We start from the raw sequence: 19,310 nt of genomic DNA, 5'->3' as shown, positions 1-19,310 counted from the left end.
TGGAAGAAAATTGCATAATCAAAACATGTTCCCCTTTTAATAACAACTTCATTTTTTTGTTAAACTGAGTATTAACCATAATTGAAAACATTTGTAAACAATTTTGTATAGGGGATTTTGGTTAATCCCAAGAGAGGACAAATTACAAGTGGTTCCGTGTGGGGCCGTGTGACCTCTCCCAATTTTTCTTGTGGTGCCTTGTGACCTCTTCTAATTATCCCGTATGGAGCCTTGTTACCTCTCCTAGGTTTACACTTTTCCGTTTATATTGTCTTTGTATTGTACTTTTGACTGTATTCTCCCCTGAGGATGTGAATTCCACGAAAGCGCTTGAAATTTCTGTGTTTCTCTTTCTTAAGTGGTTACCAGCATATTTCTGATCACATGTTCAAGTGATTTATTTGCAAAATACATATATATATATGTATATGTATATATATGTGTATATATATATATATATATATATATATATATATATATATATATTATGTATATATATATATGTATATATGTATATATATTATATTATGTATATATATATGTATATATGTAAATATATATATATTATATATATTATGTATACATTATATTTATATATGTATATATATAATATATACATTATATATATATATTATATATATGTATATATATATATATACCATGATTTTTATTACAGTTGCATGCAGGATTCGAACCTACTGCTCAAAATGATCGGATTGATGTCGCTGCTATTAGCGAATTTCTCTCATATATATATATATACATATATATATGTATATATATATATATATATATATATATCTATATATATACATATATATGTGTGTGTTTGTGTAAGTCTTCTTAATCAGAATAATGTTTTAAATTATATTATTCTTGTAAGATAAGCCCACCCCTTTATTAGGGGGAGAGGGCCTTTTGGTATATGTATGTATATAAGAAATGGAGCATTTGCATTGGTGCATATGAAGCTTAGCCATGCTGTTGATGAAGAATAGGGCAGTGCAGTATACTAATTACAAAAAAACAACTAAAACATAAACTCTTTTTCTTTGCAAAATAGCCTCGCTGTTGCAATCAACTGATGATAATTCACATCCCATAAAAGCCTGTATATTCTTCTGCAACTCTCAGTGTAGAATGTATTAATATCTCAATTAATTGTGACTAATCCTAATGTTCCTCCTGTAAAGAGCCATGTCTTCCTTTACAGTTTTCATTGTAAAGTTTCTCAGTGACTGTGAGTAACTGGTTTATATTTCCCACCATGTAGAAACCCCCCCTCATCTTCCTATCCAGTTTCCATTGAAAAACTTTGTAATTGTCTCCCCCCCCCCTTCCCTCCCCACAGAAATGCCAGATGTCAAACTAAGATAAAAAGTATTAATTTGGCAAAAATTGAATGCATCTAGTACACAGGAGACAAAACTCTCTCTCTTCATCCTTCTTTTGTACTCATCATTTCTCTATTTCTCACAAGTCACTCTCTCCCTCTTTCTCTTTCTCTCTTTATTTTTCTCTCTTTTTTTTTTCCTTCTTTTAGATACTCTGTGCATAATTTTTGTCAGTTTTAACAATGTCATACTATTAATTGGAGTCGTGCAGCATTCTTTTATGATTGGAAGCTAGTGGGACCTTTTCCAGTGAGCGATTTGATACCAGACTGCTAGATTTTGTAATTCTTGCCAGAAAATAAATACTTTTTTGGGCAAGTTTTATAAGCTTACAGAGATGTATCGTTGTACATTATTGTGTCTGAAATTTAAGTCAATTAATTTCATGATTGCAAACAGCATATAGCATTGTTTGAGGCTCTATTAATAATTACAGGTGATATTCGTAAAACAGCCTATAATTGTATCAAGCCAAGCAATTTGTCATTTTCTACCGGCTTCAATGGACATATACTGATATATACTTTCATTTGAATTCACCAATAGGCAAATCCATGTAATGTATCGAAAATATAATTTTGCATCGAAGACTTAATTTTTTCGGTACGATTAACATTTGTCTTTCTCTTACTCTTTCTTGAATCTGACATGCAGTCTACCACAGCACAGGTAAAATTAGTAATATTTGTTTGAAAATGGCTCCCAGCAGATCTAAGAGGCTATTCTTTACACAAACGTCGTTCACTTCGTACGCCCGCCACCAGTGTTGTTATTTTTTATCTCACTAATTATCTTCATATACAGGACGTGACAGTGATATCCATTATTTTTCAACACTCTCAGATAAAATGCACAAACCAAAATCAACATCCTCTTATTTTTACTGCTCATAGTTTTCAGTAAAAATAATTACCCATTTTTAGTTTTACCCTATAATTAAATTAACAAAGCCTTATCACACACCAGTAAGTAAAAATTATAACATTAAGAGTCATGTTTTTAATTTTAAATACATTTATGCAGCAATTTATGTCGTATCTTTTTTTAAATATCGGTTTCCAAATTAGCTAAGTCACCCCTTTGCCTCGTGAAATCCAAGACAATTGAAAATTCTAGCACTAATAGGAATCTACGAGCCTGACTGCGAAAGGTCCCATTGCCACTCAAAGAAAGATGCTGGCAGCATATCATTAACTATCCTCCTCTCTATTACCCTCATTAACTCAAAGTGTGCTGTCCAATTGCCTGATGTGCGCCAAGTGCCGAGCAATTTTTTTTTTTCATTTTTCCTAATGTCTTACACAGAAATTAGGAGTATACATGTAAAAGATGTATGTACATACATGCATATATGCCATACATTCCATACAAGAAAAGACTAAAAGCACTAGGTCTGCCAAATTTGAAAGATTGAAGAGAAAGTGGTGATATCATTACAATATTCAGGTCAGTAAAGGGGATAGATTGCATTGACAGAGGAATTCTCTTGATTAAGGATAGGAGAGCTTTAAGAGGTCATGAGAACAAATTAAGGAAGACTAAATGTTTAAAAGATGTAAAGAAATACACTTTCCATATAGATCCATAAATACTTGGAATAGCTTAGAAGGTGATGGAACCCAAGCTTAAAAAATACATGAATTCAGTCAAAATATGATAATAGGAAATCAAGGGTATAGATTAAGATGGAACAATACATGAAATTAAGATTAGGTATGATAGATTGGAAATTAAGAAATGGGAACCAATGAGAGTTTCTCCTTTCCCGTATACTGCAATTAAGTAAATTAGGTTACAATCAGGTTACATACGTACATACTTGTGAATACAACTAGGTAAATATCATACCAAAAGGCCTTTTCTCCCTTACAAGGGAAAAGTTTGGAGATCTTGCCTTGAGAGAGTTAAAGTCATAACATATCACCTGTTCCACAGTTTAGCATATGCTGTGTTTGTGTGCATGAGGGGATGGAGAGGGTGGGTCACCGATTTAATGAGGTGGCCTTGCTGTGGATGTGCTGTCTTGAGACAATGCTTCTGACCCAGGGCAGTGGGCGAGATGCAGGGATGACCCATCATCCAGGAGGTGCCAAGATAAGAGGGAGGGAAGAGAGTGGAGTATGTCAGGGATGGAATGGGTGGGAGTGGTTTTTATTCCTTTGTTTTTTGGCTACCTCCCTTGTAAGGGGGAAAAAAGCCTTTGGTATATGTATGTGTGCAAGGAAGGAATCTCATGAGAATTTGCACACACCACCACTTCATTTGGTTGGCCGACTGTTATTTAGTATAATTCATTTTTAATTTGCCACCATAGGAATACATCGCTGGCACTGAGCATAAGTTTCGGCACTGTCACGGATACATACGGCAGTGGCACACAGCAGGTTAAATCTTTCCTTTACCATATTTGTAACTCCATGTCTTTGGTGCAACAATGTCCCCAGAGTTAAAGCTCTATTTATTGTTGACAAAACAACTAGGAATTATTCCCCCCCCCCTCTCTCTCTCCCTCCCTCCCTCCCTCCCTCCCTCTGTCTCTGTCTGTCCCCCTGTCTCTCTCTCTCTCTCTCTCTCTCTCTCTAGTGAATTTGTTATTGGCAAAATTAAATATTGTAGTTTAATTTGCATCACAGAGAGTGCCATTTAAACTTGCCATTGTAGGAGAAGGCCAATGTGCCTATTAAGGTTCTCGACAGGCATCTGCACATTACTTGCCCTCAGAATCTCAGTCTAATTTAGACCAGTGTAGATGTTTATGGATTCTAAAAGAAACCAATATGAAATTGATATGAATAAATGCATGTAAATATGGTTACATGCTATTCTGTGTGATGTTTTAGTGGGGGGGGTGTTAACTAGACAAGAAGTTGAATTTTTTTATATGAGAATTTTTTGAGAATTTACTTAGCTTCATACTTCTTCTCTTGCATTGGGTATTAGGAGAATGGTGTATAGTGTGGAGTTGTACCAGCACTTAATTACTTGAGGTTTGTTATTTAGTGGTGCATGTAGATATGGTTATGGTGTTTTTAGTTCAGGAAGTTGAGGTTGCAATTACAAAAATTAATGTTTGCTTAGGTACTTCAAGGTAAACATTTTATAATCGGATGAACTCATGCAGACAGTTGGGTTCTTTGTAGAATTTTGAACGAAATGTTTTTTTTTTTTTTTTTTTTCCAGATTGACAAAAAGTTTTGAACTTAGTGTCTTAACTAGTTGTATGGATAGAGCTAGTAATAATGTTCTAAGCATAGATATTTTATTCATATAGAACTAATTTATGTATGATTACTTTTGCACGCAATGCCTATTAATGTTTAAAGACCATAAGAATTTTTGTGTGAAGTGTTGTTGCCGATTTAAGGTTAGGTCACGTAATTTGTGACAAGGTCTTGTGACAAATCTTGCAGATGAGATCTGATGATAGTGTAGATTGCATACTCACTTAAGCTTCATAGATCAGGGCTGTTGAGGGTGAATTTATAGTTTATAAGATAATGATGCATATGATCAACTTGAGAGTAGTGAAGCATTATGATTTTATTATAAGACTGAAAAGAAGAAGAAAAAGTTACTTGAAGGTTTTGTGTTTTCATAGCTATAGGCTATGGAATAGTGTGGTTGATTTTTTTTTTTTTTTTTTTTTAAGTGATATGAATTATAAGTTGGTACTGACATCTTTTTTTTTACATTTCAATGAAAGAAGTGAGATTACATCCCAAATTAAATATTTGCAAAACAATTTTTTCTTTGCTTCAAGGGCTTCATGTTAGCTTTTTGTGTGATGAACATACATATCTATACACAGCCTAATCTCAGTTATGCTATAGTTCAAATGATAATATAAGCAGACACAGTTCACATACATATATTGTTTATTCTATATTTGTATAGTTGCTTAGGTGAACATGACCATTTTTACCTCAAGTTTCATTGTCTGAAAAATCGGGGCACCAGAGTGGCTGGGAATAATTCTTGATTGATTATAATCCAATTTAATGTCATGAGCGCCCCCTATCAGGAGGCTAGGATGGAGCCCCCTTACAGAAGACTTTGTAGCTTGGAATTTAATGACCCATGCCCATGGTTCAACTCGCAGGTAGCAGTGTTCAAACAGCCATCACCTTGACCTCTGCCACAAATAGTGACACTTCTTAGCCCTTCTTGAATATTTTCTGCAAAGAAATATTGGACCATTTTTCTTGCTCAATTACTGTGCAACTGTTTCAGTGTCACTGGCAATATAGTTGCTAATTGTCAGCTCTAGTGGGAAAATGTGGAGAAAATACAGAGTTGATAATGAACTTTAGTCCAGTCCAGAGATAGGGTCTCAGACCACCGGAGCTTAAGGTGTCAGTGGGTTTCAAAGGTGGATGGCCGGGAGCCTTTTTTCTCTTATCTTCATCACATGCAGGTCCCAAATATCGGTCAACTTAACCACTTCGGTATGATGACACCTATGTTGGTGTCATGAGGCGCGAGTGGGGACACGATGCCTGTGTCGGTGTCTTGATTATATATATTTTTATGTACTGTAGTTGCACATGATTTATTCCTGGGTTCTGGGAAATGGTTAGATCACGTTTTCTGTTTTTATTAGAATGAGTAATACAGCAGTGACTTTATATTTTATCATGCAAGTAGTGTGATGCAACGTACATATGGCAGCCACTGCTGTGGACAAGAATTTGACTTGTACTGAAGTGGTTAATGGAGCGAGGAGGTGGGGAGTACAAACCATGAATTAAAGGGAGGAAACTGAATTGCTGGGAAAGGGACATTGATATAAAGTCTGACCTGGAAGAGTGAGGTAAGGGTAAAGGGTCAAGGTAAGATAGATATATCCATACATACGATAAGTGAACACCAACATATTTGCATATAAATTCTGGGTCAATTTTTCTGTCAGCATATCAGATGACTATGAAACTGCATAACTGAGGTTAGAGCTTTTACACTTGAAGAAACTGTCATTCGTTCCCATAATGCAGACCCTGGCTTGTCATTTATTGCAGGTGTTAATGTTAGACCGCTTCCTTCAGGTAAGTAAAGCTCTTTTATTGTATCATATATATATATATTTTTTTACTTATTTCTTATTTATCTATTTATTTATTTATTTATTTATTTATTTTTTTTATCACTTCCTAGAAAGTTAATTTTATTAATTGATTTGCAAAGGAACAATACCAATAAAAAATCCGGCTTATAACTTTTAGTGCAAATGTCAAATTATATTAACTCTCAGACACAAAAAAGTATTAGAAAGATAGCCTTTATAGTAAACAGATTGAAAAATATATATATATATATATATTATATATATATATATTATATAATATATATATATATATATATATATTTTTTCTTTCTTTTTTCTTTTTTCAGAAGTTGATTACAAGTTCTTGTCATTAAAATTATTTATTAGAATTACTAGTCACAGTTTTTATAATCTTAATGAAGGACAGAGTTAAACATATCATAATTGGGTACAATTACTTTAAGGAAAATAAAAGCATGAACATGTAGTTGGTTTTTAAAGCTAATTGTTCCAGTCTCAATTAAGGGGAGCTGTGACAGTAGTAGGACTCTTTTGCATTTCTTCAAATTGAAATACTGTTATTTCTGCTTCCCTGGATAGCGAGTATCAGTGATGAAGAAGGGCAGGATCTACTTCTTTTTCATGCAAGCTGCGGAACGTATGCCAAAGTTATTAATAATGGACGCACAGCACACAGACCAAAGTGAGTAAAACTGTACTTAGATAATGCCTGTAAAGACTTATTTTTATTTATTTACCTTATTTATTTATTTATGTATGTGTGTGTATGTATATATATATATATATATATATCTCTATATATATATATGTATATATATATATATATATATAGTATATATATATATGTGTATATATATATATATATATATGTGTATATATATATATATATATGTATATGTACATATATGTTGTGTGTGTATTTACCTAGTTGTATTTTGTGGGAAGAGAGCTATGCATGTGGTGACCCACTATTGTATCTTTCTGCATCCAGTTTTTTCTTAATGTGTGTGTGTGTGGTTGAAAATTTAGTAAACTTGACATTAAACTTTGTAAATGGTTTGGGGTATTGATCATCTCTCCAGTGGATGTATGTAATCATGCTGGAATACACCAGAAATTTATCATAAAAGGAATACTTTATTTACTTGTGATTTTATTCCAAATCTGAGCATGCACTATAACATGTACAGAGGATTAGATGCTGGACACTCCAAAGCTTTATTTTCCAAAATGAGAAGCTTGTGCCAGAAGACACTGAGTAGTCTTTGCATGAGTTTTAATTTATTGTCTTGTTAATGTGGAAAAAAGTGAAAAAGTGCAAAGTAGCAAGTTGGATCTAAAGCAGAGGTAGTAAGGGAGTAGATGGATGGTTGTTAGTGAGAGTTTGGCTACAAGAGGGAGATGGGTGGAACAGTGGGAGTTGCCGAAGGTAGAGGAGCTTTTCAATGTAAACAAAGTTACTTCAGATGTCACTTTAAAGAAGAGTGTCTATATATATACATATATATATATATATATATATATATGTATATATACATACACATACATACACACACTCACACAAAGGACCTCCTCTCTCTAATAAGAAAAGTAGTCAAGTCAAAGAAAGGCACACACATCCACCCCCCCCACCCATCCCACTCCCATCCATCACCCATTTGTCTATCTTAGCTCCTTGTGGATGAATGGTCATGTCTGTACCCTACCACCTAGGTCAGGAGTAATGCAGCAAGTAGACAAAGAAGTACTGACGTAACATGCAACTTTCAATGTTTCCACAGTGCGATGGAAGATTTCAACAATGGTGTGGTGCTGACCAGAAGACCGCTAAAGCCTAATGAAATGTTTGAAGTTCGCCTCGACAGATGTGTAGACAAGTGGGCTGGGTCCCTAGAAATAGGTGTTACAACTCATTCTCCAACAGACTTGGAATATCCGTCTACCATGACTAATGTCAGGTAAAAATTTTATTGTCAATCGTTGTAGATATTAAGTGTTTATCTGTACTTTTATTTAATATATTTGACAATACCAAATACATCTGCCCATCAACACCATTGCTGTTTCTTTTAGGGCATGTAGTTTCTATGATTCACCTTTTTTTGCATTTTATATACATTAATTGATAGGTCTAATCCTTAATGCATAGGTTTTTGTCATGGTATATTTAGCATCATTTTCCTGTCATATTAGTTTTTGTTTAAAAAGGGTTTGCAAGTTATGAAGTTATATTCTATGACCTTCACTTTTTTATTATTGTATATCAAACTAATACAGTGACACTACAATAGTTTGATTATTTCTTGGTAATTGGTAGACTGGCAGTAAGGTAATGTGTGTCACAGATGCAGCCTGATGTTTTTCAGGTCAGGCACCTGGATGATGACCGGCAATGGGGTAATGCATAATGGCACCACAGTCATTGATGACTATGGACTCAATCTAGACCGATTAAAGGTGCAGTAGGAGAGACTTCAGTGGGCAGAGCAGATGAATGTCTTGGCTCATGTCCGCAGTTTGTCTTAAGTGTCTCATTTTTGCACTGTGACTTGTTGCCTTCACATCTGGCATGCAGCTTATGGTCAGTAAACTTCTGAGGAATAATTGAATCCAATTCAAAGAAACAGAATGGTTGATGTACTCATTTCTCTTGCTCCAGGTGGGTGACCGGGTCGGAGTTGTTCGAAAAGAGAACGGAACGGTGAATTTTTATGTCAACAGTGTGGACCAGGGCATTGCGGCAACCAATGTCCCAGAGCACGTATATGGTGTGGTGGACCTGTATGGGCAGGCAGCACAGGCAACCATTGTGCAACACAATGCAGAACACAGAGGGCCTACCGAGGCCCTACAGTCGAGTGTCTCCAGCTCAACAATGTACTGGTAAGAATCAGGCAATAAAGATTTGGTCTTGATCCTGTGGAACTAATGATGCAAAAAAAGAAGTACAGATATGATATAAATGAATACAGTTACTAGATTTTTTAGAACAAAACAGTTTGTTATGATTATTAAAGGTTTGTTTTTATGGTAAAAACTGGGTACAGGTAGTCGTTGACTTACGACTAATTGACTTTACGACCACAAGATAGTGCAATAATATTTAACATTTAATAGAGTAATAGAATTGCAATGTTATGCCTAGCAGTGCAGTACAATTACTCCGCACACCGCGAGAAGCGAGTACGATAGTTTTGGCAGGCTGCCAGCAGCGTCAGCATCCCAACCAGCTAAATATTCTTTCATTTTGTTTGTTTGAAGTAAAATGTTTCGTAATTTTGTATTGGTTTTTTGTATTTTTGCATTTTTATATGTTTTGCAATTAATAAAATGTAACAGTAAAACTTTTTATGCCTAGGCTAGTTTGTTGTCGATAACAATATGTTCGGTACAGTATGTAAACGAAAAGAATGTGCTTTGAAATCGAATTTTGCCTTGCATTTTGTATTTTTATATGTTTTGCAATTAATAGAATGTAACAGTTAAACTTTTTTTATGCCTAATCTGTTGTCGATGACAAAATGTTCGGTACAGTATTTTTTATTTTTATGTTTTGCGATTAATAAAATGTAACAGTACACTTTGTTTATGCTTAGTCTGTTGTCGATAACAATATTTTTGGTACAGTATGTAAACAAAAATAATGTTTTGAAATAATTTTTTTCCTAATTTTGCCTTGCAATGATTTTAATGTAACCAACAAAAAAGTATTTGTAGGTCAAAGATGACAGGACTTTATTCAGTATGCATAGGCCTAGGCTACATTTCCCAAAGAAAATCAGATAAAATTATACATACATACATATACCAAGGCTTTTTCCCCCTTACAAGGGAGGTAGCCAAAAAGGAAAAGGCATAAAATCATTCCCACCCATTCCATCCCTGAATACACTCCACACCCCAACAACATAGCTCAAAGATAATAAGATTTTATTCAGTATGCATATGTTTCCTAAAGAAAGTCTGATGTTAAAATAATAAAAAAGTTAAAAAATACAGTATTAAATATCATAGGTCAAAGATAATAGGATTTTATTCAGTAAGCTTAGGCGTAGGCTACATTTCCCAAAGAAAATCAGATAAAATTATACATACATACATACATATACCAAGGCTTTTTCCCCCTTACAAGGGAGGTAGCCAAAAAGGAAAAGGCATGAAATCATTCCCACCCATTCCATCCCTGAATACACTCCACACCCCTCCACCCTCCCTCTTCCCTCTTATCTTAGCACTTCCTGGATGACGGGTCATCCCTGCACCTTGTCCACTGCCCTGGGTCAGAAGCAGTGTCGCCAGATAAAATTATGAAAAGGTTAAAAAATACTATACAACATAGTTCAAAGATGCTAAGATTATTTCAGTATGCTAAATATAATATACAATATGTACATATATATATACAGTAACAAAAATAATATCTAAAGGATATATATATATATATATTATATATATGTATATATATATATAATATATATATATATATATATATATAAAGACCGACTTGCGTCCAGATCGACTTACGACCTGTCCGTCAGAACCGAACTCGGTCGTAAGTCGACGACTACCTGTATTACGTTGTCAGTGAAATATTTTGACATTGTAATGAGGAACTTCCTGTGATAAGCTTTGCAGGAACAAAGTCTGATCATATAACAAGATGTGTATATATACAAATAGATCATCTTGTGATTCTTAGTATATAATTATTATCTTTACAGTGATTTACGATTCCATCATATACATGGAAGAAATGCTCGGATTATCAATGGTGGTATTACAGCCCAGCGGCCCAATGCTCAGGGAGAATTTAATGATGCAATTGTTATGACTGCTCGACCCCTACATGAAGGGGAGATGTTTGAAGTCATCATTGAGAAGATGGTGGACAGATGGTCTGGTTCCCTAGAAGCTGGTTGGTTCCCATTCTGTTATCTTTTTTTATGTTTAGTGTATGTTTTAGTGTTGGGTCCTGCCGCAGAGGTGCTCTGTGTTGTTGCATTGCCTCTGACGTGAGCAGTGGGGGGGGGGGTGAGGGATTACCCCTCATCCAAGAGGAGCTAAGATTGGAGGCACTGAATAGGTCTTTAGAAGGGTGTGAGATGGGTGTATGCTTTGACTTAGCCACCTGCCTTATAAGGGGAAAAATTTGTGTTTTTATTTAGTTTTGACAGATTTTGTGATATAGGAAAATGCAATTTATCCCAAAGTGTAACTCGGTAGAGACATTGCCAGGTTGATATATTTAGGGGTGTTTAGGGTATGCCAATTCAATTTTTTTTTTTTTTTTATGCCATACATACATATACCAAAGGCTTTTTTCCCCTTTACACAGGGGGTAGCCAAAAAGGAAAAGGTCATAGAAACCACTCCCACCCATTCCATTTCCTATATATTCCACTCCCCTCCACCCTCCTCCCTCCCTCTTATCTTGGCACCTCCTGGATGATGGGTGATCCCTGCATCCTGTCCACTGCCCTGGGTCAGAAGCAGTGCCGCAAGACACAGCACATCCACAGCAAGGCTGCTTCATAAATTTGGTGACCCCCCCTTTCCATCCCCCCATCCCTTTGGGCTGTGTCAAATTCTTTTCTCATACATACTTCCTCACCCCCCATCCCCCACCCACTCCCCCTCATGCATCACAGCCTCATCTATACACAACCCCTCTCCATTCACCCCTATCTTCTGTCCTTTCCCATCCTTCCTCCACAGACATTCCTCTCTTTTGTAATGCCCCTTTCACCCCATCCATCCATCTCATCCAAGGATGCCCCCTCATAATTACTCCTTCCACCTCTGCCTTCCACACTTCTTTTACTAATCTTTCTTCACTCATTCTTTCCATGTGTCCAAACCATCCTAATACTCTTTCATCAGCCCTATCTCCCAGTTCCCTTTCCACTCCTGTTCTCCTCCTCACCTCCTCATTTCTCACTCTATCCAGCCTAGTAACCCCTATCATACTTCTCAGACATTTCATCTCAAACACATTCAAACTCCTCTCTTTCTCTCTCATGTTCCGTGTTTCTTCCCCGTACAATGCTGTTGGCACAATCACTTCTTCATATAATCTCCTCTTAGCATCCATTCCCAGATACCTATTTCTCATTACACTTTTCAATCCACCAAGGCATTTACTTGCTTCTTTCAGTCTACATTCTACCTCCACCCCCACTCCTCCCTTTCCTGCCACATTCGCACCCAAGTATCTAAAACCATCCACTTCCTCCAGTCTTTCACCCTTAATGCTCACTTCCAGCCTGCTGTCACTCTCTCCCCTTGTACATCTCATCACCTTACTTTTGCCCACATTTATCTTCAGCTTCCTTCTTTCACACACCTTCTCAAACTCTGTCTCTAACTTCCTCAATCCCTCCTCTGATCCTGCTACAAGCGCAGTGTCGTCAGCAAACAACAACTGGCTCACCTCCCATTTTTCTCCATTTTCATTAATCATCTCCAACCCTTGACCCACTACCCTTGCATTCACCTCTCGCACCACCTCATCCATGTAAAGACTGAACAGCCAGGGCGACATAACACATCCCTGATGAAGTCCCACCTTTACCTCAAACCATTCACTCTCTCCATTTCTAATCCTAACACAAGCTCTACCACTCTCATAAAAACTCTTGACTGCTCTTAACAGTTTTCCTCCTATCCCATATATCTGCACCACCTCCCACAGTGCCTTCCTGTCTACCCTGTCCTAAGCCTTTTCCAGATCCATGAAAGCCCAAAAAACATCCCTACCTTTTCCTATAGCTTTCTCACATATCTGTCTTACCACAAAAATCTTATCTACACAACCCCTACCTGTCCTAAACCCAGATTGTTCCTCACCAATTACTCCCTCTGTTCCTCTCCTAATCCTCTCAATCAAGACCCTCCCATAAGACTTCCCAACTACACTCAACAAGCTAATCCCTCTGAAACTGCTACACTCACACTTGTCCCCCTTTCCCTTGTAAAGCGGAACTATACAGGCACTCCTCCAGTCCTCCGGCACTCTACCCTCTCTTAAACAATCATGAAATAACCTCACCAGCCAGTCCACCATAACTATACCTCCTTCAGACATTCTACATGCCATCCATCTAGACCAGGTGCCTTACCTGCTCTCATCATCTTAACAGCTCCTTTCACTTCATCCTTCCCTATTTCTCCTCCATTTTCCGCATTCATCACTTATTTTCTCAGCACTTCCCACTGCAACTACCTTTCCCTCCCTATCCTCCTTCACATTTAGCAACTCCCTAAAATACTCTGCCCACCTTCCTCTCACTGCCTTCTCTTCCATTATCATCTCTCCATCACCTTTTACCTTTCTTCTCTACTTGATTCGCCTCCTCTTTCTCTTTTAATTTCCTTCCAAAACATCTTTTTATTACTTTCAAAATTTTCTGTCATACTCTTACCCCATTTCACATATGCTCTCCTCTTTGTTTCCTTTATCTTATGCTTAACTTCCCTTCTCTTTACTTTGTACCTCTCATACGATTCCCTCATCCTAATTTGTAGCCAATCTATGAATGCCTGATTCTTCTCTTCTACACCTTTCTTTGCTTCATCATTCCACCACTCACTACCCTTCCTTCTATTTCCTCCTGCCCTCCTTGTTCCACACACCATCTTTACACACATTATGACTCCCTCCTTGAACCATCCCCATTCCTCCTCCACTCCTAGTTCTAGTCTATCCTTTACTCCCTCCCACTCCTCTTTCAGCAGCATTTTTTATACTTAAGGTAGAAGTTCCTTATTCACTGTCTGCACTAAAACTCAAGTCTTTGGTACCCCAATCCGAAGTTATGTGTTCATTGAACCCATTATTTGAAAGTTGCTTGTCTGCTGAAGAGGACTGGTTGGTGTTAACTGCCTAATTGAAAATAAATTAATGATAGCAATAGTGATGATAGTAATAATAACCTTGCATTGTCCCTGGTCTCTCTTGCAAAAGACCCACAGCTGTCAAGCAATAGCCTCCAGGCTGTAATACAAGTAATACATACACACATACCAATGGCTTTTTTCCCCCTTACAAGGGAGGCTGTAATAATAAGAATGATAATAATAATTAATAACGGGGTAGAGGTTGTGTAGATCAGATTTTTGTGGTAAGACAGATATGTGAGAAAGCTATAGGAAAGGGGAAGGATGTTTTTTGGACTTTTATGGGTCTGGAAAAGGCTTACGACAGGGTAGACAGAAAGGCACTATGGGAGGTTTTGCGGATTTACAGGATAGGAGGAAAGCTTCTAGGAGCTGTCAAGAGTTTTTATGAGGGTAGTAGAGCTTGTGTCAGGATTAGAAATGGAAAGAGTGAGTGGTTCGAGGTAAAGGTGGGACTTTGTCAAGGATGCGTTATGTCTCCCTGGCTGTTCAACTTGTACATGGATGGGGTAGTGTGAGAGGTAAATGAAAGGGTAGTGGGTCAGGGATTGGAGATGGTTAAAGAAAATGAAGAAAAGTGGGAGGTAAGCCAGCTGTTGTTTCTGGACGACACTGCACTTGTGGTAGGATCGGAGGAGGGATTGAGGAAGTTGGTAACAGAGTTTGGGAGAGTGTGTGATCGAAGAAAGCTGAAGATAAATGTGGGTAAAAGTAAGGTGATGAGATGTACAAGGGGTGAAAGTGGCAGTAGACTGGAAGTGAGCATTAAGGGAGAGCGACTGGAGGAAGTGGATAGTTTTAGATACTTGGGTGCAAATGTGGCAGGAAAAGGTGGAGTGAAGGTGGAGGTAGAATGTAGATTGAGAGAAGCGAGTAAATGCCTTGGTGGATTGAAGAGTGTAATGAGGAATAGACATTTGGGAATGGATGCTAAGAGGAGACTGTATGAAGGAGTGATTATGCCAACAGCACTGTATGGGGCAGAAACATGGAACATAAAGAGAGGAAGAGAGAAGGAGTTTGAATGTGTCTGAGAAGTATGATGGGGGTTACTAGGCTAGATAGAGTGAGAAAGGAGGAGGTGAGGAGAACAGGGGTGGAAAGGGAGGTGGGGGATAGGGTTGATGAAAGAGTATTAGGATGGTTTGGACACATGGAAAGAATGAGTGAAGAAAGACTAGTAAAAGAGGTATGGAAGGCAGATGTGGAAGGAGTGAACATGAGGGGATGTCCTAGGATGAGGTGGATGGATGGGGTGAAGGGGGCTTTGGGGAAGAGGGGAATGTCTGTTGAGGAAGGACGGGAGAGGACAGAAGACGGGTGAATGGAGAATGGTGGTATATGGATGATGTTGTGATGCATGAGGTGTAATGTGCGGGTGGGATGGGGGGTGAGGTAGTATGTGTGAGCAAAATTTGACGCAGCCCGAAGGGATTTCTCCCCGTCTTCTCCTTTCATGCATGGGGGGATGGAGAAGGGGGGTCGCCGATTTAATGAAGCGGCCTTGCTGTGGATGTGGTGTGTCTTGCGACACTGCTTCTGACCCAGGGCAGTGGACAAGGTGCAGGGATGACCCGTCATCCAGGAGGTGCTAAGATAAGAGGGAGGGTGGAGGGATGTGGAGTGTATTTAGGGATGGAATGGGTGGAAATGATTTTATGCCTTTTCCTTTTTGGCTACTTCTCTTGTATGGGAGAAAAAGCCTTGGTATATGTATGTAATAATAATACATACATACATACATACCAAAGGCTTTTTCCCCCTTACACAGGGGGTAACCAAAAAGAAAAAGGCATAGAAATCACTCCCACCCATTTCATTTCCCATATATTCCACTCTCCTCCTCCCTCTCTCCTATCTTGGCACCTCCTGGATGACGGGTCATCCCTGCATCCTATCCACTGTCCTGGGTCAGAAGCAGTGTTGCAAGTGACACCACATCCACAGCAAGGCCGCTTCATAAATTCGGCGACCCCCCTCTCCATCCCCTCGTGCAGAAAAGGAGAAGACAGGGAGAAATCCCTTTGGGCTGCATCAAATTTTTTCTCATACATACTTCCTCACCCCCATTCCCCCACCCACTCCCCCTCATGCATCACAGCCTCATCTATACACAACCCTTCTCCATTCACCCCTATCTTCTGTCCTCTCCCGTCCTTCCTCTACTGATATTCCTCTCTTTTGTAAAGCCCCTTTCACCCCATCCATCCATCTTCATCCTAGGACACTCCCTCATATTCACTCCTTCCATCTCTGCCTTCCATACTTCTTTTACTAATCTTTCTTCACTCATTCTTTCCATGTGTCCAAACCATCCTAATACTCTTTCATCAACCCTATCTCCTCTTTGCAAGCATGTTGCAAGGGCGGCAGTGAAACAGGTTGTGTAGTTCGTGGGTTTATTAATCAGTAGGTTATATGTACAGAGGGGGCACGTCAAGTACCCAAGGAATCTAAAGAGCAACTGCCCGTGGGTGAAGGTGTTAGGTGCTGTAGGCACACATACATACAGGGGGCTTTGTTAAAAGTATGGAAGGGGTCCTTGTAGTGGGAGGCATCTGCAAGTCGGGCACACAGTACACCACCCTTGCACTAGTTCACATTAGTCCTATGCCCAGTACACTATACCACATCTCCCAGTTCTCTTTCCACCCCTGTTCTCCTCCTCACCTCCTCATTTCTCACTCTATCTAGCCTAGTAACCCCTATCATACTTCTCAGACATTTCATCTCAAACACTTTCAAACTCGTTCTCTCTTCCTCTCTCATGTTCCATGTTTCTGCCCTGTACATTGCTGTTGGCACAATCACTCCTTCATATAATCTCCTCTTAGCATCCATTCCTAGATGTCTATTTCTCATTACACTTTTCAGTCCACCAAGGCATTTACTCGCTTCTCTCAATCTACATTCTACCTTCACCCCCACTCCTCCCTTTCCTGTCACATTTGCACCCAAGTATCTGAAACTATCCACTTCCTCCAGTTTCTCACCCTTAATGCTCACTTCCAGCCTACTGTCACTCTCTCCCCTTGTACATATCATCACCTTACTTTTACCCACATTTATCTTCAGCTTCCTTCTTTCTCACACCTTCTCAAACTCTGTCACTAACTTCCTCAATCCCTCCTCTGATCCTGTTACAATCGCAGTGTCGTCAGCAAACAACAGCTGGCTCACCTCCCACTTTTCTCCATTTTCTTTAATAACAATTTTCTTTAATAATACATATATACATATACCAAGGCTTTTTTCCCCTTACAAGGGAGGTAGCCAAAAAAGGAAAAGGCATAAAATTATTCCCACCCATTCCATCCCTGAATACACTCCACACCCCTCCACCCTCCCTCTTATCTTAGCACCTCCTGGATGACAGGTCACCCCTGCACCTTGTCCATTGCCCTGGGTCAGAAGCAGTATCGCAAGACACAGCACATCCACAGCAAGGCCGCTTCATATAATCGGCGACCCCCCTCTCTGTCCCCCCATGCAGAAAAAGAGAAGACGGGGAGAAATCCCTTCGGGCTGCATCAAATACCACACCTCCTTGGTATGGGAACATGGTTCTTAGAACGTTTGATGTTAAGAGGCAAAACTGCTTATTCATGACACTCGCATTTTCCCCTTTCTATCTTAGACGCTTCATTTCCTCAATTTTTTTTAATTTTGTACTTGTGTTTCAGGGGTAACTGCTATTCCACCAGAAGAAATAGACTTCCCAAGCACCATGACAGATATCGACTATGATACATGGATGCTTAGTGGATCTTCAGTGATGCGTGATGGAGTTACTATCATGAACAACTACAAGTGTGACTTGGACTCGTTAACGGTGGGGACCTGCATTGGCATGATGAGGCACAGTGATGGGGGATTGCATATTTATATCAATGGTGAAGATCAAGGGGTCACATGTGAAAACTTACCTTCCAGTAAGTACTGAAATCATTGATATTGGATCTATATTTATTTATTTGTTTAATTGATCAGGTTTGGGCATATGAAAAGAAAGTGAAGACATGCAAACAGAAAGATTGTGGAAAACAGAGATCAAAGGAGTAAACTTGAGAGGAAGACCATGAATGAGGTGAATGGATGAAATGAAAGGGACCTTAGGTGCAAGAGAAATGTCTGTCAAGCAGAGAAGGGAGAGGGCAAAAGATAGATATGAGTGGAGAGTGGTTGTGAATGGATGAGAAATTGATGCAGTCCAAAGGGATTTCTCGTCTGTTTTGTAAATTCTGGAGTGAAGGAGGGTGTAGAGTTGCCATGTAATGAAGTTGTAATAGTAGATTGATTGGTGAGATTGTTCAAAGTGTGTATAAGTGAAGGAAATGGCCTGTTGATTGGAGGAGTGCATGTAGTTCCATTGTTCAAGGGGGGGGGGGAGACAAGGATGAATGTAGAAGTGTGTCTAGAGGATTAGAAGGGGAACAGATGGAATGATTTGGGAAGACCTAGGTGGGTTTAGAAGAGGAGGTTGTTGAGTAGATCGGGATGATTTTGTGCGGATGCTCGCTGACCAAGAGGGTTAGATCATCACTATTTGTGGCAGAGGTCAAGGTGACTGGTTTGAACCTTACCACAGGCAAGCTGGACCAAGGGCATCATTCATTAGATTCTGTACTACAAAATTCTCTGTAAGGGGCACTGTCCTGGCCTCTTGATAGGGAGGAGTTTGTGACACTATACCAAATCAAAAGATAGTAATGTACTATGTAGTACACCATTTGTCTACCATTTGTTCTGTGTTACAGCACTGTGGGGAGTAATAGATTTGTATGGGCAGTGTGCACAAGTGTCCATAGTGCATAATCCCATTCGACCAGACCAATCCCTGATGTCCGTGTCTCAGTACCTGGACATGTCTCACCTCTCCTTGCCTGCTGGTACCCTGGCGAGCGTTGGCTGTGAAGTAAGGAACAGTTGTTAAATGTATTGGTTGAAGTAATGCTTCC

At 38.8% G+C, this 19,310-nt stretch overlaps 1 protein-coding gene across 5 annotated transcripts in view; it reads left to right on the top strand.

The window, feature by feature from the left end:
- The window catches only part of LOC143026427 (neuralized-like protein 4), a 101,908-nt gene that overhangs the window by 58,670 nt on the left and 23,928 nt on the right, over window positions 1-19,310 (top strand). For 3 of the 5 annotated variants that reach the window (XR_012966478.1, XM_076186770.1, XM_076186773.1), the window contains 8 exons: window positions 6,410-6,436; window positions 7,036-7,138; window positions 8,238-8,414; window positions 8,808-8,913; window positions 9,116-9,339; window positions 11,178-11,371; window positions 18,036-18,284; window positions 19,110-19,267. Coding sequence is in view for 4 of the 5 variants with exons in the window: in XM_076186770.1 (XP_076042885.1) it covers window positions 6,410-6,436; window positions 7,036-7,138; window positions 8,238-8,414; window positions 8,808-8,913; window positions 9,116-9,339; window positions 11,178-11,371; window positions 18,036-18,284; window positions 19,110-19,267 (1,238 nt within the window). In the remaining variant the exon portion in view is untranslated. The remainder of the gene's footprint in view (window positions 1-6,409; window positions 6,437-7,035; window positions 7,139-8,237; window positions 8,415-8,807; window positions 8,914-9,115; window positions 9,340-11,177; window positions 11,372-18,035; window positions 18,285-19,109; window positions 19,268-19,310) is intronic. The other 2 variants (XM_076186771.1, XM_076186772.1) reach the window with 2 other exon arrangements.

This window comes from Oratosquilla oratoria, chromosome 6, assembly GCF_046742065.1.
Source record: "Oratosquilla oratoria isolate Oo_2021 chromosome 6, ASM4674206v1, whole genome shotgun sequence".
NCBI lineage: Eukaryota > Metazoa > Arthropoda > Malacostraca > Stomatopoda > Squillidae > Oratosquilla > Oratosquilla oratoria.
Note: the sequence above shows the minus strand (reverse complement) of the source record. Positions and strands in the feature narration are given on the sequence as shown.